Source organism: Pelecanus crispus, chromosome 11, assembly GCF_030463565.1.
Source record: "Pelecanus crispus isolate bPelCri1 chromosome 11, bPelCri1.pri, whole genome shotgun sequence".
Lineage (NCBI taxonomy): Eukaryota > Metazoa > Chordata > Aves > Pelecaniformes > Pelecanidae > Pelecanus > Pelecanus crispus.
The window spans coordinates 32,353,396-32,372,764 of NC_134653.1; the positions used below are offsets into that span (position 1 = coordinate 32,353,396).

The 19,369-nt window shown below is 45.2% G+C and overlaps 1 protein-coding gene across 3 annotated transcripts in view; it reads left to right on the forward strand.

Annotated features, from left to right (window-relative positions):
* Nucleotides 1-19,369, forward strand: part of KDM2B (lysine demethylase 2B) — a 119,196-nt gene that overhangs the window by 93,444 nt on the left and 6,383 nt on the right. For 2 of the 3 annotated variants that reach the window (XM_075718075.1, XM_075718074.1), the window contains exons 13-16: nt 8,783-9,007; nt 12,653-12,796; nt 17,601-17,687; nt 18,214-18,474. In XM_075718075.1, the coding sequence (XP_075574190.1) occupies nt 8,783-9,007; nt 12,653-12,796; nt 17,601-17,687; nt 18,214-18,474 (717 nt within the window). Of the gene's footprint in view, nt 1-8,778; nt 9,008-12,652; nt 12,797-17,600; nt 17,688-18,213; nt 18,475-19,369 lie in introns of all 3 variants that reach the window. The other variant, XM_075718076.1, reaches the window with a different exon arrangement.

Below are 19,369 nucleotides of genomic sequence, written 5' to 3' on the forward strand. Positions count from 1 at the left end.
CCCCTTCCCCTCGTAAGATTCCTCAAATAGCTGGGAGGGCTGCAGGACTTCAGGAGGGAGTCTGATGCTGAGCCTGGCTACCTTGCCTTAGTTCGATTTGTAGCCAAACCCTCCTTTCCATTCCCAGGGTCGAGGGATGTAGAATAAAGAGAAGGATGCGTGCTAAAATGAGAAGAGAACTTTTATTAATACTTCCAGGCTTTATTCGCTGAAGGTTTGGGTTGGGGTTTGGTTTTTTTTTTCCCCCTGTGGGGGAGGGAGAATAAACTTTTTAAATTTATGAAGTAATCTGTGAAAAATAATCCGGAACATATGTTCTACATTGTGTATTTTGCTCTCTAAGAACTGCCTAAGCAATTAAAAATGCACCAGGAATAAAATTAAACGTGTATGCAATTCAAACGTAAACTTGATAGTTTTGTTAACTCAGGGTGTTTTGTTCTTTAAAATAGTCTAATAATTTGCTTTTAGAGACAAGTTTGTACGTAGGCCAGGTGTTGCGTCTACCCTCCAAACCCCATCTTGTTTCTAATAACTTTACTATGTTTTGTTTCATAATTACGCCGAGAAAGCGGGGCCAAAAAAGAGTTTGGACGGGTGGTGGTGGTGCCTTGGGTGCTCCCCGGGGATGGCAGTTCTGGTGCGGAAACCTTAAAAGAGACGTTCACGTGCTGCACTGGCCTGGTGTAGTGACAGTCCAAGAACCTGAGCCAGGTCTTGGACGAGACAGTTCATTAAGCCTTTACTTAATTCTGCGGATTCTGTGAATATGCAGGCCTGTGCTGCTGCTCGATGTGCTGCTCAGCTCCCAGACCTGGGAGTTAAAATGTCCCAGCCCCCTTTCTTTTCTTAAACTTTGTCCCACACCAGGCCTTTTCCATTCGCTTCTCTGTTTTGGTGTGATTACTGTAGGCTTTTTTAAAAGAGCTAATCGTTAGGGGAGGAGATTGGTCTCAGCTGCATTGTACCAGCTGTGAAATTGCTACTGGAGGTGCTAGTTCTTGCTGGATGAATTTGGAAAGTTGGTTATGTTCTGGGATTCCTCAGCTCTTCTAAAATCTGAGGTTTTGATAGCATTTTTATGTCTTAATAGTTTAAAGTAAAAACTAATGCAAGAAAGCGGAGATCCTTCTGGTGGGATTTCTTAAAAGGCTTGGTCTGATCCTAGGTTATAATGCTGTGACCTACGTAGCAAAGACCTGTGGAGTGTTTTTCTTTTTGTTCAGAACTGTTCCAGTGGTAAAACGCCTCGCGTGGATCCAACTGTGTTTTCATACGAGCCTGCTTTAACATGTGTAGTTACTGTGTTTTTTGATACAGGATGTGTCAAGTCAGTATCATGTAGCTTTTTCTACTGCGATAGTCCCTGGTATGTAACAGGTGAAAAGGCTTCGGCTCTACAGGTGTGGTTGAACAGCACAACTTCAGCACTTGGGAAGGAGCTGCAGGTTTTGTCACTCAGACTTTCTTCTGACTTTCATTCCTCTTTCCCTAGTTTATGTCTAAACTAAGAAGGCAAAAAGGCTGTCGGGTTTCCCAGCACGAGAGCAGAGAGGATTTGCTGCGCTTGTAGTAGTTGCAGTCAGCACTGGGGGTTTGGAAGCGTGTGGGTGCCGCGGCGTGTGTCCTGCCCGGCGCTGGCCGCGGGGAGAGCAGCACCCTGGGTTGCTGGAGGTGGGAAGAAATTAGATTTCTGACTGTGACGCTTAACTTCAGCGTGGTAAACAGACTGAGAAAAATGCCATGTAGAAAACTACATGCCTAGGAGGCTAGGAGAGGGCCACATCACTGGAGCAGTAGAGGACAGTGCTGCTTGCTGGCCCTGGGCAAGAAAAATGCTCCTGGGTGGGGGTAGGGGGATTTGTCCTGAAGTAGCAATAAGAAGAAAAGCTACGTTTGCACGAGGTGCCCCAAGTCTGTATGACTTGGTGTCTTTCTTTTTAAGAGCTCCTACTTCGGAGGCAGCTTATCTACAAAAGCATGTTTTTGCCAATATATCTTATTCCACCCTCCAGGGCTAACTTCTACCTCCTCACCACCAGAGGAAAATAAACAGGGGCACTTGCGTTGGCACTGACATGCCAGTCTGTCACACCCTGAACAACATAGCTATGTTGGCAGAAAAGCTGCTGGAGTGTCGCTAATGCTCAGATGAACCTGCGAGATCTAAACTTTTCTATTTACTTGTGGGAAACCGATCTGTTCATTCAGTAGTGGAGCTCTGTGTGGTCACCTGGCATTGGTCACTAGGAGCTACGTTGCTTTTTGCAGGAGAGGACGAGAAAGTTTGTAGGTACGAATTGGAGGAGATGGTGGCAGTGAACATGTGGAGAGGATTAATCCTCTTTGGGGATGGCTGGGCTTGAAAAAGTTCCACCGCCTTCCCTTTCCCTCTGATGCTGCTTGCTTAAGGGGGGACCTTGGACTTGTCTCGCAGGACACTTAGACCCCGCAGGAGCATATGCAGATGATGGGCGATGTGACTCTTGTAAACTGTCACTGCTAGGGGAAAACAACTCTCCTGGAGTTTGTATGTGTAAACTTTTGGGCAGATACGCTTTAGTCAGACGTGTTAGATACGTGGTGTTGGCTTGCGCTCTTCAGTGACTACTGGCTTTTAAGGATGTTATTGGCATCAGTGTGATTTTTGCCGTCTTAAACTAGCTTCTTCCTCATCCCCGCTGAATTCCTGCAGTTGCATCATCCTGTCCTTTCTTCCTTCTTCCTCTAAGTTCTTCCTTTGACAAAGGTTTCTGTTAATTGCTGAAGAGAGGTAAGGGTTTAATGCTGAAGAACTGTTGACTTGGTTGTGATTATCTAGTGCAAGACAGTGTGTGTGTAACAGGCTGTCGGCCTGCCGGGCAGTTTAATACCAGTTCCCCGTATCTCAGGGTTAATGTGGAATTAATGACAGGGTCTGTTTTGGAGACCTCTGGTAAAATTGCTTTGGTGGATCTCAGTCCAGGGCATTGGTATGTGTGTTGCTGGTCTGCATCACTGCTGGTAATTGTCAATTTGACTGGTTTTCATAGCAGGAAGGCCAAAACTACATGCCTGGGAGGCTAGGAGAGGGCCACATCACTGGAGCAGTAGAGGACAGTGCTGCTTGCTGGCCCTGGGCAGCAAGCAGGGAGCCTTGTCCTCCAAAACTTCCACCCTGTTTGAACTGAAAAATGCACCTCTGCATCTGCCCACCTCTGACGCTACGGGAAAAGGCAAGGAAATAATTGACCAGAAGCCTTTGCTGTGGCACCCCGTGGGCTTCTGCAGTGCCCAGTATCAGCCCATGACCCAGCATGTTTAGGGTGGCGTTTTAGCTGACAACAGTTATGAATTGTGGATTAATGTGTGGCTTTCTTTTTTTTTTTCCCCTAGTCTTTATTTATCAGATGTTATGAAGAAACAACTGGTAATTAAATTCATCTATTCTAATTCTGTTAAAACAATTGTATTGGGGTGCAGTGCTATAAAAAGGTCTAAGCGCAGGACTGGCACCCAGGAAGTCCTGGGTCCTCATCTTCCTTTCGGTGCCGATATGGTTGTGTGGACTTGGTCAAACTACAGCAAATCAGAATAGTTGGAGTCTGTCCACATGTTACAGAAGGAAATCACCCCTGTCTTGCAAATGGAAAGGATGTATTTATGTGGCAGAGCGCCTTGAAGCAATGAACACTGCACATGTAAGAGGTCTTGTCTTGGAGAGATTTACGCAGTGGATACATAAGCTGTTCAGATTGTACTTGGTTAGGAAGTGGAGTGTTTCAGGGTCTCACTGAGCTGGCCACGTGATAAGCCCTTCAGAAGGGCACTGTGCATGTCCCTGGATTTTTCTCGGAGATGTTGAGTCTGAAACAATGGTGCGGTGCTGCCAGCAGCAGTTTAAGCAGGTCACTGAAACCAAGTGGTGGAATAAGACCCATGCCCAGGTAAAGGCCACTGGCAGAAGAGCTTGTTTCTAGGCTGCAGGCTTTGTCAGCCTTGCTTTTAGGACCAGGACCTCCTTCCTCCTGGACTCCATCGCAGGGTCAGCTGATCTTCCTCTGCAGAGCAGAGGAGTTTGTATGTGAAGTTGCCTGGTGACAGCTCCAAGGGAGCTGTTGATGTTGGGATAGCAGTTGGGGAACATCAGCACCTACTTAGTGATGCATTTAACAGCTGATAGCGCTTGAAGTGTTGTCTCCAAAGCTTGATGCTCTTGGTATTTTTGATTGCCTGAGGTCTTTTCAACTGTGAAGGTTAGAAATCTGTTGCTGTAAACATCAAAGTTGGGTTTCTGTTGTAGTAAGAGTTGTGCTGAGGGCAGAGGCCCTTAGTGCCTCTGCTGCTTCTGACCCTGGTGACAGTGGGTGGCTTTTTGGTGACTGCCAAGCAGGGGAATGACATACGGTGAAAGTGTGTTAAGGTACCTGTAAGCAGGCAGTGACTTCCCAGCAGCCAAATGTTTGTCCATAGCCAAGGTAAACTAATGTTCCCAGTAGTGACTCTTTCAGGTAGTATTTCCTAGGAGATTGTTTAGAGTTGTCATACCTGGGCTTATTCCCAGCTCTACAAAGCCCTGTTGAGAGACTTTTGTTGCTGATGACCACCCCACCCAGTCCCCTAATTGTTGTCCACCTGGAGCAGGATTGAGTTTGGTGGGGTTTGTAGGAGCTCAGCTCTTCTGAAAATCAGTTTGCAAATTTGTCCCCTTTCCTGTCTGAGGAGTGAGCATGTTTAACCACTGTGGTGTGGGAGGGTAATCCCAAATTCATGATTTGTGAATGGCTTTGTAGTTCATGGTGTATTGCATTTGATGGCCTTAGTTTACTCCCAGTACTCAGGTGCTGTAGAGGCCATGCTGTGTCTGCTTTGGGGGCAGGAGTAGGTTACCTTTGTGTGTTGCATAGCAGTAATGGGGGGGGGGGGACACATGACAAAAAAAAGCCCACAAAAGGGGGGAAAAAAAAACAACCCACCTAGCAGGATGTCCTGTTAATATATTTTGGTTTAGAGAGCAGGGCAAGTCCACCAGCTTTCTAGGTTTCAGTGTAATAGAGTAGGTTTCAGTAATAGAGGTAGGTATTCAGCATATTAATCCTAATATGTTTCAGCAGCTGCTTGCACAGTCTTCATTAGGAGCTTGGGAGAGTGGTTGTCATCACTTCAGCATCCTCCTACCCCTCTTTTGAAGACTCTTGCTGCAGCCAGAGAAGTATGGGCACAATTTCTGTGGAGGTGCTGGAGAACACAGGGGACGGCTTGTGATAGTATTTCAGGCAGCTCTGTCTCAACTGCCTGTTTTTTGTTGTAAGATTTAAGAAAAAAAATCTCTTCAAGTTTAGTATAATCTTTCTTTTCTTGACAGTTCTCAGAGGTGGCTGCTGGAGACTACAGAGTCAGCAGGCACAGGCTGTGCTTGAGGGTCTCGGCTCATCTCCTTGGGAAAGGAGATGATAGGATCTGCTACACAGGTGGGAGACTACATTGGTCCAGAACCTAGTTTAGGGCTTAGCGTGTCATCCAGTCCTGAGCTTGAGGCTGTGGAGCTGCTGTTTGCTGGCCATCGTGGTAAACCCAGGTTAAGGAATCCTGCCATCCCCTGCCACTTGCTCATTATTTGCAAGACGGCTCCACAGAGTTGTGCTAGGAGGGTGACGGATTGCAGTACAGAGATGGGAACAGGAACTGGGAAGGAAATCTTTACCTGGTTTTGCTACCAGGGCTAGTACATTGTAAAACTGCAGTCTGAGCTGGAAATCCTGCAGCATCTCTTCACTAATGTTGACCTGGAATTTATCTGGCTGCCTGCCATGTGCTAAATAAACCCCAAGTCATGTTGGAGGCTCCTTCTACCCCTTTGAATCCTAGCCCCTTTCTGGGATAGCAACCCGCAGGCCAGATTTTCTTCTGTGGAGGTTTTTAAACGACCACTTTGGAGCCCCTTGAAACTAGATACTAGTGGGAATTCCTGCAAGGCCTCTCCAGCCTTGCTGGCTGCGACATCCTGGAGTGAAAACATGGCTTGGATTGAGGATTGGTCAGTTGGTAAATTAGTACAAACCCAGCTAGTACAATTGCTTGAATTTCCTAACGAGCAGCAAAGAGGTCTGGGTAGGTAAGAAATGTTGCATAAAGTGGGATCAGAGGTCTGCACCTCTGCCATCTGCTGTGTGGTGGTGATTTGTAAGGAAGTCCGAGTTGTGTGGTGTGGTCTGGCTTCAGACTTGTTCTTGTACCTTCACCTTCCTGCCTTTTCTTTTTTAGGATTCTCAAATTCTGTGTTCAAGAGATGCCTTTTTACCACTTGCATCTTTGTAGTGTCCTGGCACTGAAGATGCTGTCCTCATAATTGGGACTTGGCTCGTATTACTGTGGCAGAATCAGGAGTTGTCTTTCAGCTGGAAAAGTACCGAGTTTTATTTTTTTTCTTGAAAGAGATTGCATTTTAAAAACACCATTCTGACGGTGTCTTAACTGTTGTTTGCCTTCTTAAAAAACTTAATCATGTTCAAACCTAGTGGGAAGGAGTCAGATGCTTACGCAGAATCTTCCAGGTGCTGTTGGCAGAGGGGAACTGCCTGGTTTGTTGTATGTATTTTGGTTTCACTTGTTCCTGCTGATATCTAGCCTTTGGTTCGCGTGTCTCGCTTCCCTTGCTAGTGGAAGGAGACTTTAATAGAACGGAGGAGTGATTCATGCTGAGGAAGAAAATTATCTCTTATCTAGGTTGCCTCTAAGCCAGTCCTACCAGAGCTGACTTTATCCTTGAGAGGCTGAAAAGTTGGTCTAAAAGGTAAATATTTGTTCTCTAGAGTGTCTGAGATTGATCTGAAATCCAGGTGTCTGGTGCGGTTGCCGGTGGGAAGGAAGCTACGCTTGTCTGTGTTCACACAGCGCAGTGCGATTCAACCTGCAAGGAGAACAAAAACTGTTCTGGAGGAGCATAATTAAAAACTTGCTGAAATCTGTGTAACCTCATCGACTAAGCAATGTTTTTCTTCCACCTCTGTTACGATAGTACGTCTGAGGAGCGGCTGAGGGAACTGGGTTTGTTTAGCTTAGAGAAGAGGAGGCTGAGGGGAGACCTTATCGCGCTCTACCACTACCTGAAAGGAGGCTGTAGTGAGGTGGGTGTTGGTCTCTTCTCCCATGTAGTTAGCGATAGGACGAGAGGAAACGGGCTCAAGCTGTGCCAGGAGAGGTTTAGGTTGGAAATTAGGAAAAATTTCTTCACGGAAAGGGTGGTCAAGCATTGGAACAGGCTGCCCAGAGAGGTGGTGGAGTCACCATCCCTGGAAGTGTTCAAAAAAATGGGCAGATGTGGCACTTCGGGACATGGTTTAGTCTAGTCTGGCCTTGATTGGTTTAGTGTGGACTTGGTAGTGTAGGTTAATGGTTGGACTGGATGATCTTAAAGGTCTTTTCCAACCTAAATGATTCTATGATTCTGTGGGAGAGAAAGCTAAGAAGTCTAGCTCCTGGCTTTTCTGCTCTCCCAGCACTGAGGTTCCTGGGATATCAGCACTCTTCTGCATCTTAAGAAAGTCACTGGAGCTTTGCTAAGTCAACTGGGAGGAAGTTCAAATACTTGGCAGTGTGGCTTTTCTTCAGGGTTGTATAGTAGGACACTTAGGGAGGCTTTTGTAGTACCAAGTAGAATGTTTCCATACCCTTTCTTTTAAAAACTGCAGTGGAAATTCTGCATGGCTTTCTGTAGCCAACCTGCCCCTGCCTTGATGATTGCCCAGAATTCAGCAGGAACAGAAAGTGAAACTGGCTGGTCTGTTGGTCGTGAGATGTGCAGTAAGTGGAAAAAATGTATAAAACTAAACCAGATGAGCTTTGCAGTCCTATTATTATCATCTTTATGGAGAAAGCTGTCAGTGGTAGGAACAAGCCAAGCCAATTCTTCTGTAATTAGCCCCATACAATTACATGGTATTTAGCGATGTTTGGCTTGAGCTCTAAGTTCTTGTGTATGACAGGGAGTTTCTGATGAGAACATGAAGTTTAGATATCTAGAGTGAATATGTTGCAGTTAACCTAATCATTTAAAATCTTTTCATGCTCCTTTAGCTTCTGTCTTAAAGGTCATTGAAATCTAGACCTGGGATGCCCTTTTTAGCCTTTGCACAGCATCAGTTAGTGTTCTATTTTTGAGCACTGGCTAGCATTGGATATGAGGGAAGCTACTTTGGAAGGGTTTGTAGTATTTGCGGTTTATTTGCTACTTTATTGCTTGGCAGTAGTTCATACTCCTGATTTTTGAGGGAGATTGCTGTGGCTTGAGCCGTTGCTGCTGAGTGTTTCTCTGCTGTACCTAACCTCAAAATTACTTTTGCTGCCTCTTTGGATTCTTCCGCTTCCAGCAGAGGAAAGTAGGCCTTCTGGCTTAACCTGAGCACAATCTGAAGAGCTCCCTAGCCCAGAGCTCAGCAGTGGCACAGATCATCTCTTGACCTAAGCCAAGCATATCACTTGGGTCTTGGTCCTGCCTTGAGCTGTGCGTAAATTGATTCTCCCTGCCCTCCTGTTGAAGAGGGCTTGCTGTAGGTTTGGGATCTCTCGTTCATGCCTTGGTTTCTCTGTCTTTTTACAGTGCATCTTTTCTTGAAAAGGTAATGGAACTCCTTTAGCTATAAGACTCATTGTATGCATTTGCTGAGTATTACCCATCTGTGTATAATTCCAATACAGCTGTTGGTTTTACATCTAAGATGTCTACAGCTCCTGTCCAAGGAAGTTCTATAGTTTAGATGGTAAGTGGGGTGTGCGATTAACCTTGTGTGTCTGGCTCTTTCAGAACAGGGCAGTCGGACGGCCCAAAGGGAAACTGGGCACTGCTTCTGCGGTAAAGCTCGCAGCTAATCGGACAACCGCTGGAGCACGTCGGAGGAGGACGCGATGCCGCAAGTGCGAGGCGTGTCTGCGGACAGAGTGCGGCGAGTGTCACTTCTGCAAAGACATGAAGAAATTTGGGGGACCTGGCAGGATGAAACAGTCCTGCATTATGAGGCAGTGTATCGCAGTAAGTGTACCTGTTGGCTACAGCTCATTTGGAGATTTCTTTCCTCTGTCTGTCTCCTGGTGACAAGGTGTGGAACCTGAGAACTCTGCTCTGAGTAGTCTCTAAAGTGCATCAGGCAAAACGGGGATCTCAATTCAGATCTCTTCTTCCCGTTGCTTTTCTCCCCTCCCTCCCATCTTAAACCAGAATGCTCCTAAAGCTTAGTAGCATAGCTTTCATTCTCAGTAATGTAGAAGGCAAATGTGGATATTATCAGTACACCAGAAATTGGCACTCAAATCACACTGAAATTCTGGAATTTGGGGGAGGAGGGGAAGGGTGGGAAGTTCTGATTCAAGGGAAAAGAGGCCTGTTTGGTTTGGATCTCTGAATTTCTTGAGAAAAGCTGCCTTGCAACTATCTTTACCATCTTAACTACTTAACCAACTTAAGATATGGAGCAATCTTTGACTGGCATCCTCTGAGACTTTGGCGTTGGTGACCCCAGCCCCAGGCTACTTGAGACCTTAATTTCAATTTATTTGCTGTTACCTAGACATATAGGAAGGATCTGATCCAGATGAGCCAAAGAGCCATCAAGCCAGGGTCTTGTCTTACTCAGGGACTGGAAATGGCTGTTGGGGGATGAGCGTCAGAACAGGGCAAGCAGGCAGTCAGTTTCCTGGGCTCCTGTGATAGGAGAAGCTCAGAAGCTTCTTGAGTCATAAGTGATGGCTTTGTGTTTAACAAATATTGACAGATTAATCTTCCATTAAGTTGTCCAAGCACCTTTTGAATCTGTTGCTTTCATACTGACTGTCGAGGAGCTTCTCCTCAGGTCTCATGTCCACAGTGCCCCCATTCAAGAGTAAAAATTAGCCTTAGCTTTTCTCTTAATTCTTTGGAAAGTCTTGATTATGCTGTTGTTAAGGGTATGGTTTTCTGTTGTGTATTTTTAAGGAAAGGAATGTTATTTATTCATAACTGAAATGTCACCCCATCTATACTGATTTCTCTGTAACTCTTGTTACAGTTCCTTTCATTTAGGGTTTTGTTTTGTTTTTTTTTTTCTTTAATTCTGATGAGGAAACTGAAGTGGAGGCATTAAATGACTTGGTCTGACACTGATTAAAAAAAAAAAAACTGATAAGCACTTCAGGTTTCCAGTAGTTGCTCCTGGTAGCTCACTCCATGTCCTGTTCTAAGCCATGCACTGTTCTTGACATAGAGGATTGGATTCAGCTCTGCTGGATCTTTCAGTAAAGTACATAGAATATCTACCTTTCCACAGAGTGCTTTCGCAGCTCAAGTGTCTTTTTCTTTGAACACTTGATTTCCTGGAGTGTGGCATGAATTGAACAGCATGGATGAAGAATTTATTATTCTCTAGGGGGAAGAAATAGTGAAATCGTGCTGCCTTTTTAGTGGAGGGATTAAATTAGGGCTGCAGTGTGCTTTCTTGTCCTGACTGATGAAGGAAACTTTCATACTAAGCTGTTTCAGTCTTGATACACAGGCTGAGCCCTTTGGAGATGAACTGGGTTCTCTTCTGGCTGAGTGTAGTCATACTCTCATCCCCTTTGTTCTGACGAAGAAGTTTGGTTTTTTTTTTGTTTCTTGGTATCTGCAGTTTTATTTCTAGGAGCTGTGGTTAGAGTACAGGGCTTGGTAGCCAGGGTACTCTGTTGCCTTGTCCCACCCTTGAATGCACTGAAGAAGACCTCTCTACCCTTCATAGGTTCCCAGTGGTGTAAATATCAGGGGGAGTATTACAAACTTTCTTAGAGCAGCAAAAGCACAGAAAATTAACAAGTTGAACTGTTGTAACTTTTAATGGTGCCTTACATTTCTATAAGCAATCCTATCGTCTTTACTCTTGTTCATTATGTTCTCCAACAATTGCAGTAGTAATGTATTGTGGTATCTATCCAACAGCTTCCAGCCAAAAAAAAAAAAAAAAACCCAAAACACCAAAGCAAGGTTCTGTGGAAGTAATGATCCCTACAGTTCTGGGATTGTGCTTTCCTCTGGTTAATAACATCGACAATATTAACTAGACACAGACTTTCATTAGACTCGGAAGCCTTAAGAGAGCCTGTACTGCTGTTCAGAGAACAGGAAACTCCTCTGCATCACTAGTTCAATCAAGAAAGAAAACAGGAGTGCCTGGGACACTTTATGCTGCGTTGAATAGGTCTGAAGGGAGTGTGGGGGCTCTGTGCTGGCAGGACGAGTTGTGACAGCATGGCTGCTGTTCCAGCCCGTCAGTGGGACGGGGCTAGTTGGGGCGCAGAGGAGATTCCCTAGACACCCTTGCTACGAGCAAGAAAAATTGTGCTGCTCCCGGGATGTTTGTTCTTGTGTGTGGATATAAATACTTGTTGTGTGGGAGATAGGACAAAACAAGTGGACAGAGCTCGTATGGCTCTAGACAACTTAGCTTTACTCTGGGTTACCTGCTGGTGGAATGGGATCCTGGGGATTCCTATTTTGTGCTTGGAGGAAGGGTGGGAATTAAATAGCATTTGCAGAATGCTTTTAAAATGCAGCGTGGGTAAGTACTGGCACAAGAAAGCAGGAAAGTGTTGCCGTAGCTAGTGTATCAGATGTTGGTGTGTGGGGCAGCACACTGTACGCTGTAATGGCTTACTGTAGCTGGGTTTTTCCCTATCTGAAACTTGCTGAAGGGATGCACTGTTGCTGCATAGGTTTGGTTCGGTGTGCAAGTATCTGCTCACGGATTTTATTCACTCCATCTATGAGAGATCCTTGCTGTGAAAAGCCACATCTGGCTACTTAAGGATTTGCAACCTAATTGATTGCATTTCACATTACAGCCAGCTTCTTATGAGGATCTTCCTTTTCTTTCTTGTAATGAGGCTTATACCTTATTGCCGCAAACCAGAAGTTTGTTCCTCATTAGCACAAAGGTGGCTTTTTAATTAGACTGGCATTCAGTGCTTTGACATGGGTGACAGGTATGTGAGATGCTGCAGTTCCCTTTCTACCTCAGCAAAAGGCAGGGAAAAAATGAGCGCGCTTCTCACTTGTGACACTTGCAGGAAAGGAATTATCTTTTTAAGTGTCTGTGTGCAATGCTCAGGTTGGGAGCAGGGCCCTAGATAATAGACTGTCAGTCAGAAGAAGGTCTGGTTTTGCTTCTGTTGTGGGCTTGCTGTGAGACCTGGATTGGGTCCCATAACATCTGTCTGCCCTGCTTGTAAAATAGGGGAGCTGCCAAATTGCTAGTTAGATTGTGAAGCTTAATGGATGTGAATAGTAATGTTCTAGGTTGCTGCTTTTCCTTCCTGTTGTACACTTAAGTGACTTGCATGCCAACATCTGTGTCAGCTCACAGATTCAAGGGACCCACCATAAAAAGAATTTTCATTCATCCCTGGGATGCCCTATGAATCTATGTTGCTAGAGGGAGGGCACTTTCGTTCCATGAAACGTGTCCTGTGATGCTTGGGCTGGGTACCCAGCCCTGATTGTTACCAGTTTTTCTTGCCTTTGTTGCTCTGTTGGGCTGGAGCTTTCAGCAGTTTGCACAATTAATCCCTATTTATCTCCTTTTTGAGGATACTGTAAATGCACATTGAGTTCTTCTGTTTTGATATGTCTTCTGTGTCCTGATCAAGACTTCTTTCTGATATGTGTAAACAGCCGGTGTTGCCTCATACTGCTGTGTGTCTGGTGTGTGGAGAAGCTGGGAAAGAAGACACTGTGGAAGAGGAGGAGAGCAAGTTTAATCTCATGCTAATGGAATGCTCCATTTGTAATGAAATAATACACCCAGGATGCCTTAAGGTGAGTACAAGGATGTGATACACCTTGGAAACAAAAACTGGATTGCTTATCACCTTAATATAAAGGTAGTGCACAGAAATTAGAAAGTTTTCACATTTTTGTCTTTGGAAACTTAAGTGAGCCACTTAAGAGGTTGGTGCAAGAGGCAGGGTGGCAGCTGTGGCACACGCAGTCGTGACTGGCAGGTGAGGATCCTCTGATGTAACCAGCATCCCCTGTAAGCAGAGACTCTTGCCTTGGACAGCTCGAAATATGTGTAGATGCAAATGTCTTGGTGGGGGGGGTTGTTTTGTTTTTCTTTCTTTCTTTTTTGCCCCTTATTTAAGGAAGTGAGGAGTTTCAGTTGGGACAGGAAGCTCAAGAGGACAGAGAAATCTGCCTGTACTTTTGGATGAGTTAGTCACAATCCTCATATCGGTGGCTCCTTCCTGTGTCCCACAAAGTACAAATGAGTAGTTTGCTGTTTGCATTTGTCCAGGCACAGATGTGCCTTTCAGTGGCAGTTGGCTTTAAAGATGTTATGAGCAAATGTTACAGTAAGAAGACTGCAGCTCTGGAGAACAAACTGAGTGAGTTTCAGGCTGCAGGAGTGCTCACCTTTGGCTGACTTGAGTCCTGTGAGCGGCTGTATTCTTTGCTGTTAACAAAAGTGTCATTTTGGGCATATCTTTGTGTATTAGCATTTAGAAGCCTCCTTTCTCCAGAGCTGGTTTGTTTCAGCTGATCAGCTATTTCCTGTTGCTGATTTGTTTATGGTTAAAGTGATTTGCCAAAGCAAATGTATTCTGACACACCATGCCCCAGAAAGCAGCTCTTGGCCCTTCTGGGATCTCTGGAAGGAGAGGTACGTTCCTTATGCAGGCCCGGGGTGATGATCTCCCGGCTTTTTATTTTTCTTGCGCTGTATATAGTATTGCACCAAGCTATGTGTGTGTCGCTTATTAGAGCAGAAAGTAGGTAGCTGGCAAACCAGAACTGTGGCCGTCTCCCTGATTCATGAAATTGGTGCTCACAGCTCCTGCCACAGATGGGCTCCAAAAGGGAGCTTTGCTTGCTTGGCTCTGCTTAAAACAAGGCTTCGGGGGCTGATGAAGCAAGGGAAGGGAGCTGCTCATTTTGAGGTACCTCAATTTTGGCTTGTAGCTGCCGCTGCTTTCCTATTCCAGTCCTTCCTGAAAGTGCCCTGTGCTCCCCCATCTCTCGCTTTGCAGTGTCAGTGACGCTTCATGGCTGAGTCCAGAAGACATGATTGTTGTCTAATGGCAGTTCAGATACGGTTTCCTCTCCCCATACCACATTTGGGACTAGTTGCACAGGATGTGGGTCAGATCTGTGAAATCAAGCAAGTGCTGTTTGTTCTTTTATGCATGTGTGGTGTTCTGAGTGCTGTTTTGGTAACTAGGAACAATGTTGCTTTGGGTATTTCTGAAAATTAAGCAGTGGGAGATTTACGGTGTGCCTTGTGTGTCTTGTATTTTAATTTCTCAGTGCTTCTGTTGGGCTGGAATGGTGGGTTAACTGGTACTGTTTATTTACTGAGACAAAGGGCACTGGTAGGATTTTGGTCTTGGAAGGTGAGATGAGCCTATGAGCAAAAGGAAAATGGAGCCTCTTCCTTGGTTCCCTCCTTGCTCTTTATTCCTGGATTCCATGTTTTTCTGCGAGACAGAAATCTGTTGCCATGTTTGGCTGTTGTTCGAGCCCCTGATGTGGGCTTAAGCCCAGAGGATGGAGCCCATAAATAGTCCTTGTGGGAAGTGCCTTTGAATGCAGACACAGCCCCAGGGCAGCTGCTTCGGCTGTCCACCAAGAGGGGACCCTTCCTGTCCTACTCGGTAAATAGGCAGTAGTACATGTGAACTGTCAGTCATCTCCAGTTAAGTGTCTGGCAAATGTACTTTTGGGGGAGACTGGAATAAACTGGATCAGTGAAGGGAGGAGTGTCCTTTCCTGGCTTATTCCCATGTGGAGTGAATTCCTTTCAAGTTGCATCTCCAAAACTTGGGGAGTAGTTTGGCACATACACTGGCTAATTTGTACTCCAGGGCAGGTTGTTCCTGGTTTGAAGTCCATCCTCTTCCAGCTTCCTGATTTGTCTGTACATGTTTGTGGTGCGTTTTCTCCATGAAGAAACAGTGTCAGAGGATGACCTCTTTGGGGAGATTAAGGGTAGCTCCAGTGCATCTGTGCTCTGACACACTTGCAGCCTTGAGGGGCTTCTGTGGGTGCTTTGTGCTGGGGGAGCCCTGGGTACCAGAGCACATTAGGTGCTTGCATTGGAACCGCACTAAGGACAGCCAGGATGTTCCACGTACTGAGAAGTCTCGTGGGAGGTTTCTGCCATGCTTCTTTCCTCAAAAATACAATACCAACACAAACGCTTGTTTTCCTGAAGAGTTTCTTATGAAAACTATCTTGGTGAGCATTTTGCAAGTGCAGCATTGTTTCCAGAGGGAGCTAGAGAGGTTTTTGGAGGAATATTGCCTTTCGTCGTTACAGAGCGTTTGAGTTGAACTGATAACTGATGAAAATTTCTTGCTACGTGTCAAATTTCTAGTCATGCTGGTTAGCATGTGTGAAGTGAGTGCAGTAGCTGATGCCGTTTCCTTAAGGAGAAGGGGTTCATTTTCCCCAGTAGGAGCCTGTTCTTTTTCATCTTAGATGGATATAGCGATAATGATGGAAAAGGTGAATACTTAGGTGCCTTGTCAGAACAGCAGAAGTACAAAGACCTCTTCCAGCACAGCTGTGCTGCTGCCCATGGGTTCAGCCCAGGTGCATCTCGCTGCCTGTGTTGTTTCAGTGTTGGCACTGCCAGAACTCTTGGCCTTCACTCAGCGGTGTCAGATCGGCATCCTGGGGTGTCCATATTCCCTAACAAGAAGACTTCACAGTAGCGTAGTCTCATGTTTAGACTTCCTGAATTGCTGACCTCATGCTTCAGGTACGTTTCTGAAGGTGCCTCACACTGTGGCTCAGACACCCACCTGCTGTTTGTAGCAAACACTCGGAACTGGCTCCCACCCAGCCTGAAAGGCTTGGGACAGATTCAGTGGCAGGTTTGTGTGTGTCTAATTAGTTTGCTTATAGTTCCTCACATCTGTTCAGTTCCTTAAACTTCACAGGAGGGACAGAGCTGTAATGCTTTCCCTTCAGTAGCATTTGTTCTATATTCAGTGCGGGAAGTAACTTGTTCCAAACTTGGGCTTGGGCCAGGAATTGTTCCCCTGAGGCAGAGATGTATACAACAACTCCTGGAGTATCTTACACCTACCATGGGAAAGAAGGTTCAAAGGCACACAGTTGTGATAAAACCAGTATTTAAATTCTGCCCACTTCATTTACTCATTTATTAACTCCAGAAGACTTGCTGAGAGAGGCTGACATGTCATCACTCTTGCTGGATGGTGAAACCAGAATGGCTGCTGTCTGGCTCGGGGACTCGAGGAAGCAGTTCCCCTAAAGCCAGGGCTTGATCCTGCACAGCTAGTACATTTTCGCTGAGCTGGGAGGTGAGGAGGAAATGTTTCAGAAACATGAAAAATCTGCAGATCTTTGCCCCTGCCTGTTTCAGCAGCAGTCTTCTGCTACTGTGCTGCTGATGCCAATGCTTAGCTATTTGTCTTGACAGTAGCATGTTTTTGTTGTCCATAATAGTAATAAATGTATCTTCTTTTTTTTTTCCCCCCAAGGCTTATTTCTGAATATATAACTAAACCCTTAAATGTGAACTTGCTATCAGTGAGCATATGTGTGTGTGTGGAGGGGGGTTTTTACCTTAGCTCTACTTTTCATCCTTAGTTTCATTCACAGAAATGCCTTTTTGGAAACACCTCCTGTTTGGAAAGTAATGCGGGCTCTTATATGGAAATTCAGAAACCAGCAGCTTTTCAACTGTATAGGGCAGGCCTGTGCTTTTATTGTAGTGTAACAACAGTGAGTGTGCGTCTTCTCTTTCAAAAAGCAAAATGTCACAGTCTCTCAGAGGTAGTGAAGTAGTAAGCATTTCTCTTCCTCACACTAGCTGGGTAACTGTGGGTGTGAGAAACCTTAAAAATGCCTTTGTGTGTCCAGTCTTCTGAATAAAAGTGCCTGTTCTCTAGCTGACTTGGCAACCATCATTTTTATTGGCACATGGGCTTGAGGGCTGGAGGCATGGGACTGCTAGTTCTGATACATAAAGAAAAATATTTTAAGGAACACTTGATTACAGTGTAGGGTGCTTTGCTTCTAAAAATGCCGAACAGTATTAATGTGTGTGAGAATGTGTGTATGGGAAAAATCCCTTCCTATTAAAAGATCAGACTGTGCCTCACTCCAGGGAGTGGGGGGACCGGCACAGGACCGAGCTTTTCAAATAATTGGTGTGGGAGGACATTTGGAGTTGGTAGGATTACAGTCCTCGGTTTTGGGGGTTTAGGGTTGGGTTGTTGGGGTGTGTTTTGTTGGTTTGGGTTTTTTTGCAAGAGCAGAATGTGTGTGCCCTGTGCTAATTGGGATTGTCCTTGACCTTCATAAAAAGCCCAGACCTGAACCCTTTGTCAAACACCAGTTTGGCCAGCATGCTTTCCTTCCCTGTTGACATCATCGGAAGGGTCATTGTGCAGGACCGAGGGCTTGCTCAGCGCCGGCAGGATGGTGCAGCACCTCCGGTGATCTGGGTTTCTTTTCTGCAGTCACTGGGAGGGCAGCAGTCAATCGGAGAAAATCGAGCTGTACAAAATGCCTCTATATGATCTACCTGTAGACTTTTGCAGCTTTTTGCAGCACAATTGTGAATTGAGTTGTGCCTTTCTTTCACCAGGTGAAGGAATCGGATGGTGTGGTTAACGATGAGCTGCCGAACTGCTGGGAGTGTCCAAAGTGCAACCATGCAGGGAAGACTGGAAAAGTGAGTTTAATGGGAATAAGTGGTGCTGGAATGAGATACAAAATCTCAAGCATTCCCTCTGGCTTGTAGATATAATTTTGCCCAATACCAGCTTTTGATTTTGTGCTTAATTCAGTTGAGCTGAAGGAAATAAGCTGATGGCTTTCTGTCCTTTAATAACTTCTGTATTCTTCTCCCAAAACCTGGGGAAGATTTAGTTCAGTTCTGTGCGCTGCTGCCTGTTAATTTCTAAGATGAAAATACTTTTTTAAAAAAACAAAATGTAGAAGCAATTATGCAAAAAGTAAAGTGTCTGTTGGAATTAGGGAAACATTATTTCTTTGCAAACTGAGACAGACACTGCAAGCATGTAGTTACAAAAATAACTTTATGAAGGTTGAAACTACTTTACTCTTAACTCCTTCCTAATCATTTTGTCTGTTACAAAGTGATCAACCCACCAGTGTCGGAGGCAACTTAGATAAAGAGCTGAGAAAGGCATAAGATATAAAGTTTGTTTGTGTTTTGTGTCTCTTTGGCGTACAAGCAAAAGCGCGGACCAGGATTCAAATACGCATCAAATCTCCCAGGCTCATTGCTGAAGGAACAGAAAATGAACAGAGACAATAAGGAAGTAACAGATGCTGCAAAACGGAAAGGGGACTGTGAAGAAACTCCCAGGCGGAAATCAGAGGAACATTCCAAAAAGACTCCAGTTGACTCAATACTGAGGAGAAAGTCAGACGAAGTGCATCTGTGGAGGAAAAGGAAATTTGAGAAACCCCAGGAACCCACTATGAGAAAGCGGGTATGACAAAACACTCTTTTCATGTACTTACACAGATGCGCGTGGGCTGGTTGGGGCTGATGTCTCTTGCCTTCTGGCTTATAGCTCATCTTGAAATCCCAGATTGTTACAAAAGAAGCGGCGATGTTTTACCTTGCTTTCTGAAAACTGCTAGTCTAACAGGACAGTAGTTTGAACTGCGACGCTCGGGTTGACATTCAGAGGCTGGAAACACTGGGCGACGGCTGTTGTTTTATTCAAAATACTAGAAATCCCACTTTAACTGAAAAGCTTTTACAAGGTGCTTGGAGCAGGAACGAGGTGAAAATAAATTTTTAATGGAAACTTTTTTCATCTTTACCCACTTGGTGGCGCATGGCAGCTTGTTTTGTGGCTGGTTCAGGGATGTACAATGCTCGTAACCCATCAGAGGACCTTTAGAAATGACACCTTCTGTAGCCTGCAGAGAGGCGGAGCCGCTCACAACAGCGATGGAGACAGCTTTTCCCTGAATTTAACAGTCAGGGCTCTTGGGCCAGGCAGGGACACTACGAATTATCTTGTGGATTGTGACATATGGTACTTGGCATATACAGAAATGCTGGTTTGTAGAGGTAGAAATGAGGACCTAGATTTAATGTGTCTCACAAGTAAACGGCTGATGGCTTTAAAATCAGAATCGGTGGCTGGTTTTGTATTGCATGTGTAGTTCACGAGGAGTGGCAGTCAGTCTGCCCCGCGAGGCTTGACAGCGGGAACACTACAGTACAGTAAATGTAGGGATTGGGGTTGCTTTGGTGGAATGAGAACGCGAAATTCATTATAGCAGTTTATGCATATCTGCTTTCTGGCCATGCTTTCCTTTTCCCATCCCTATGGACTTGCTGCAGTGTTTATGGATGGCTTGAATCGCTCC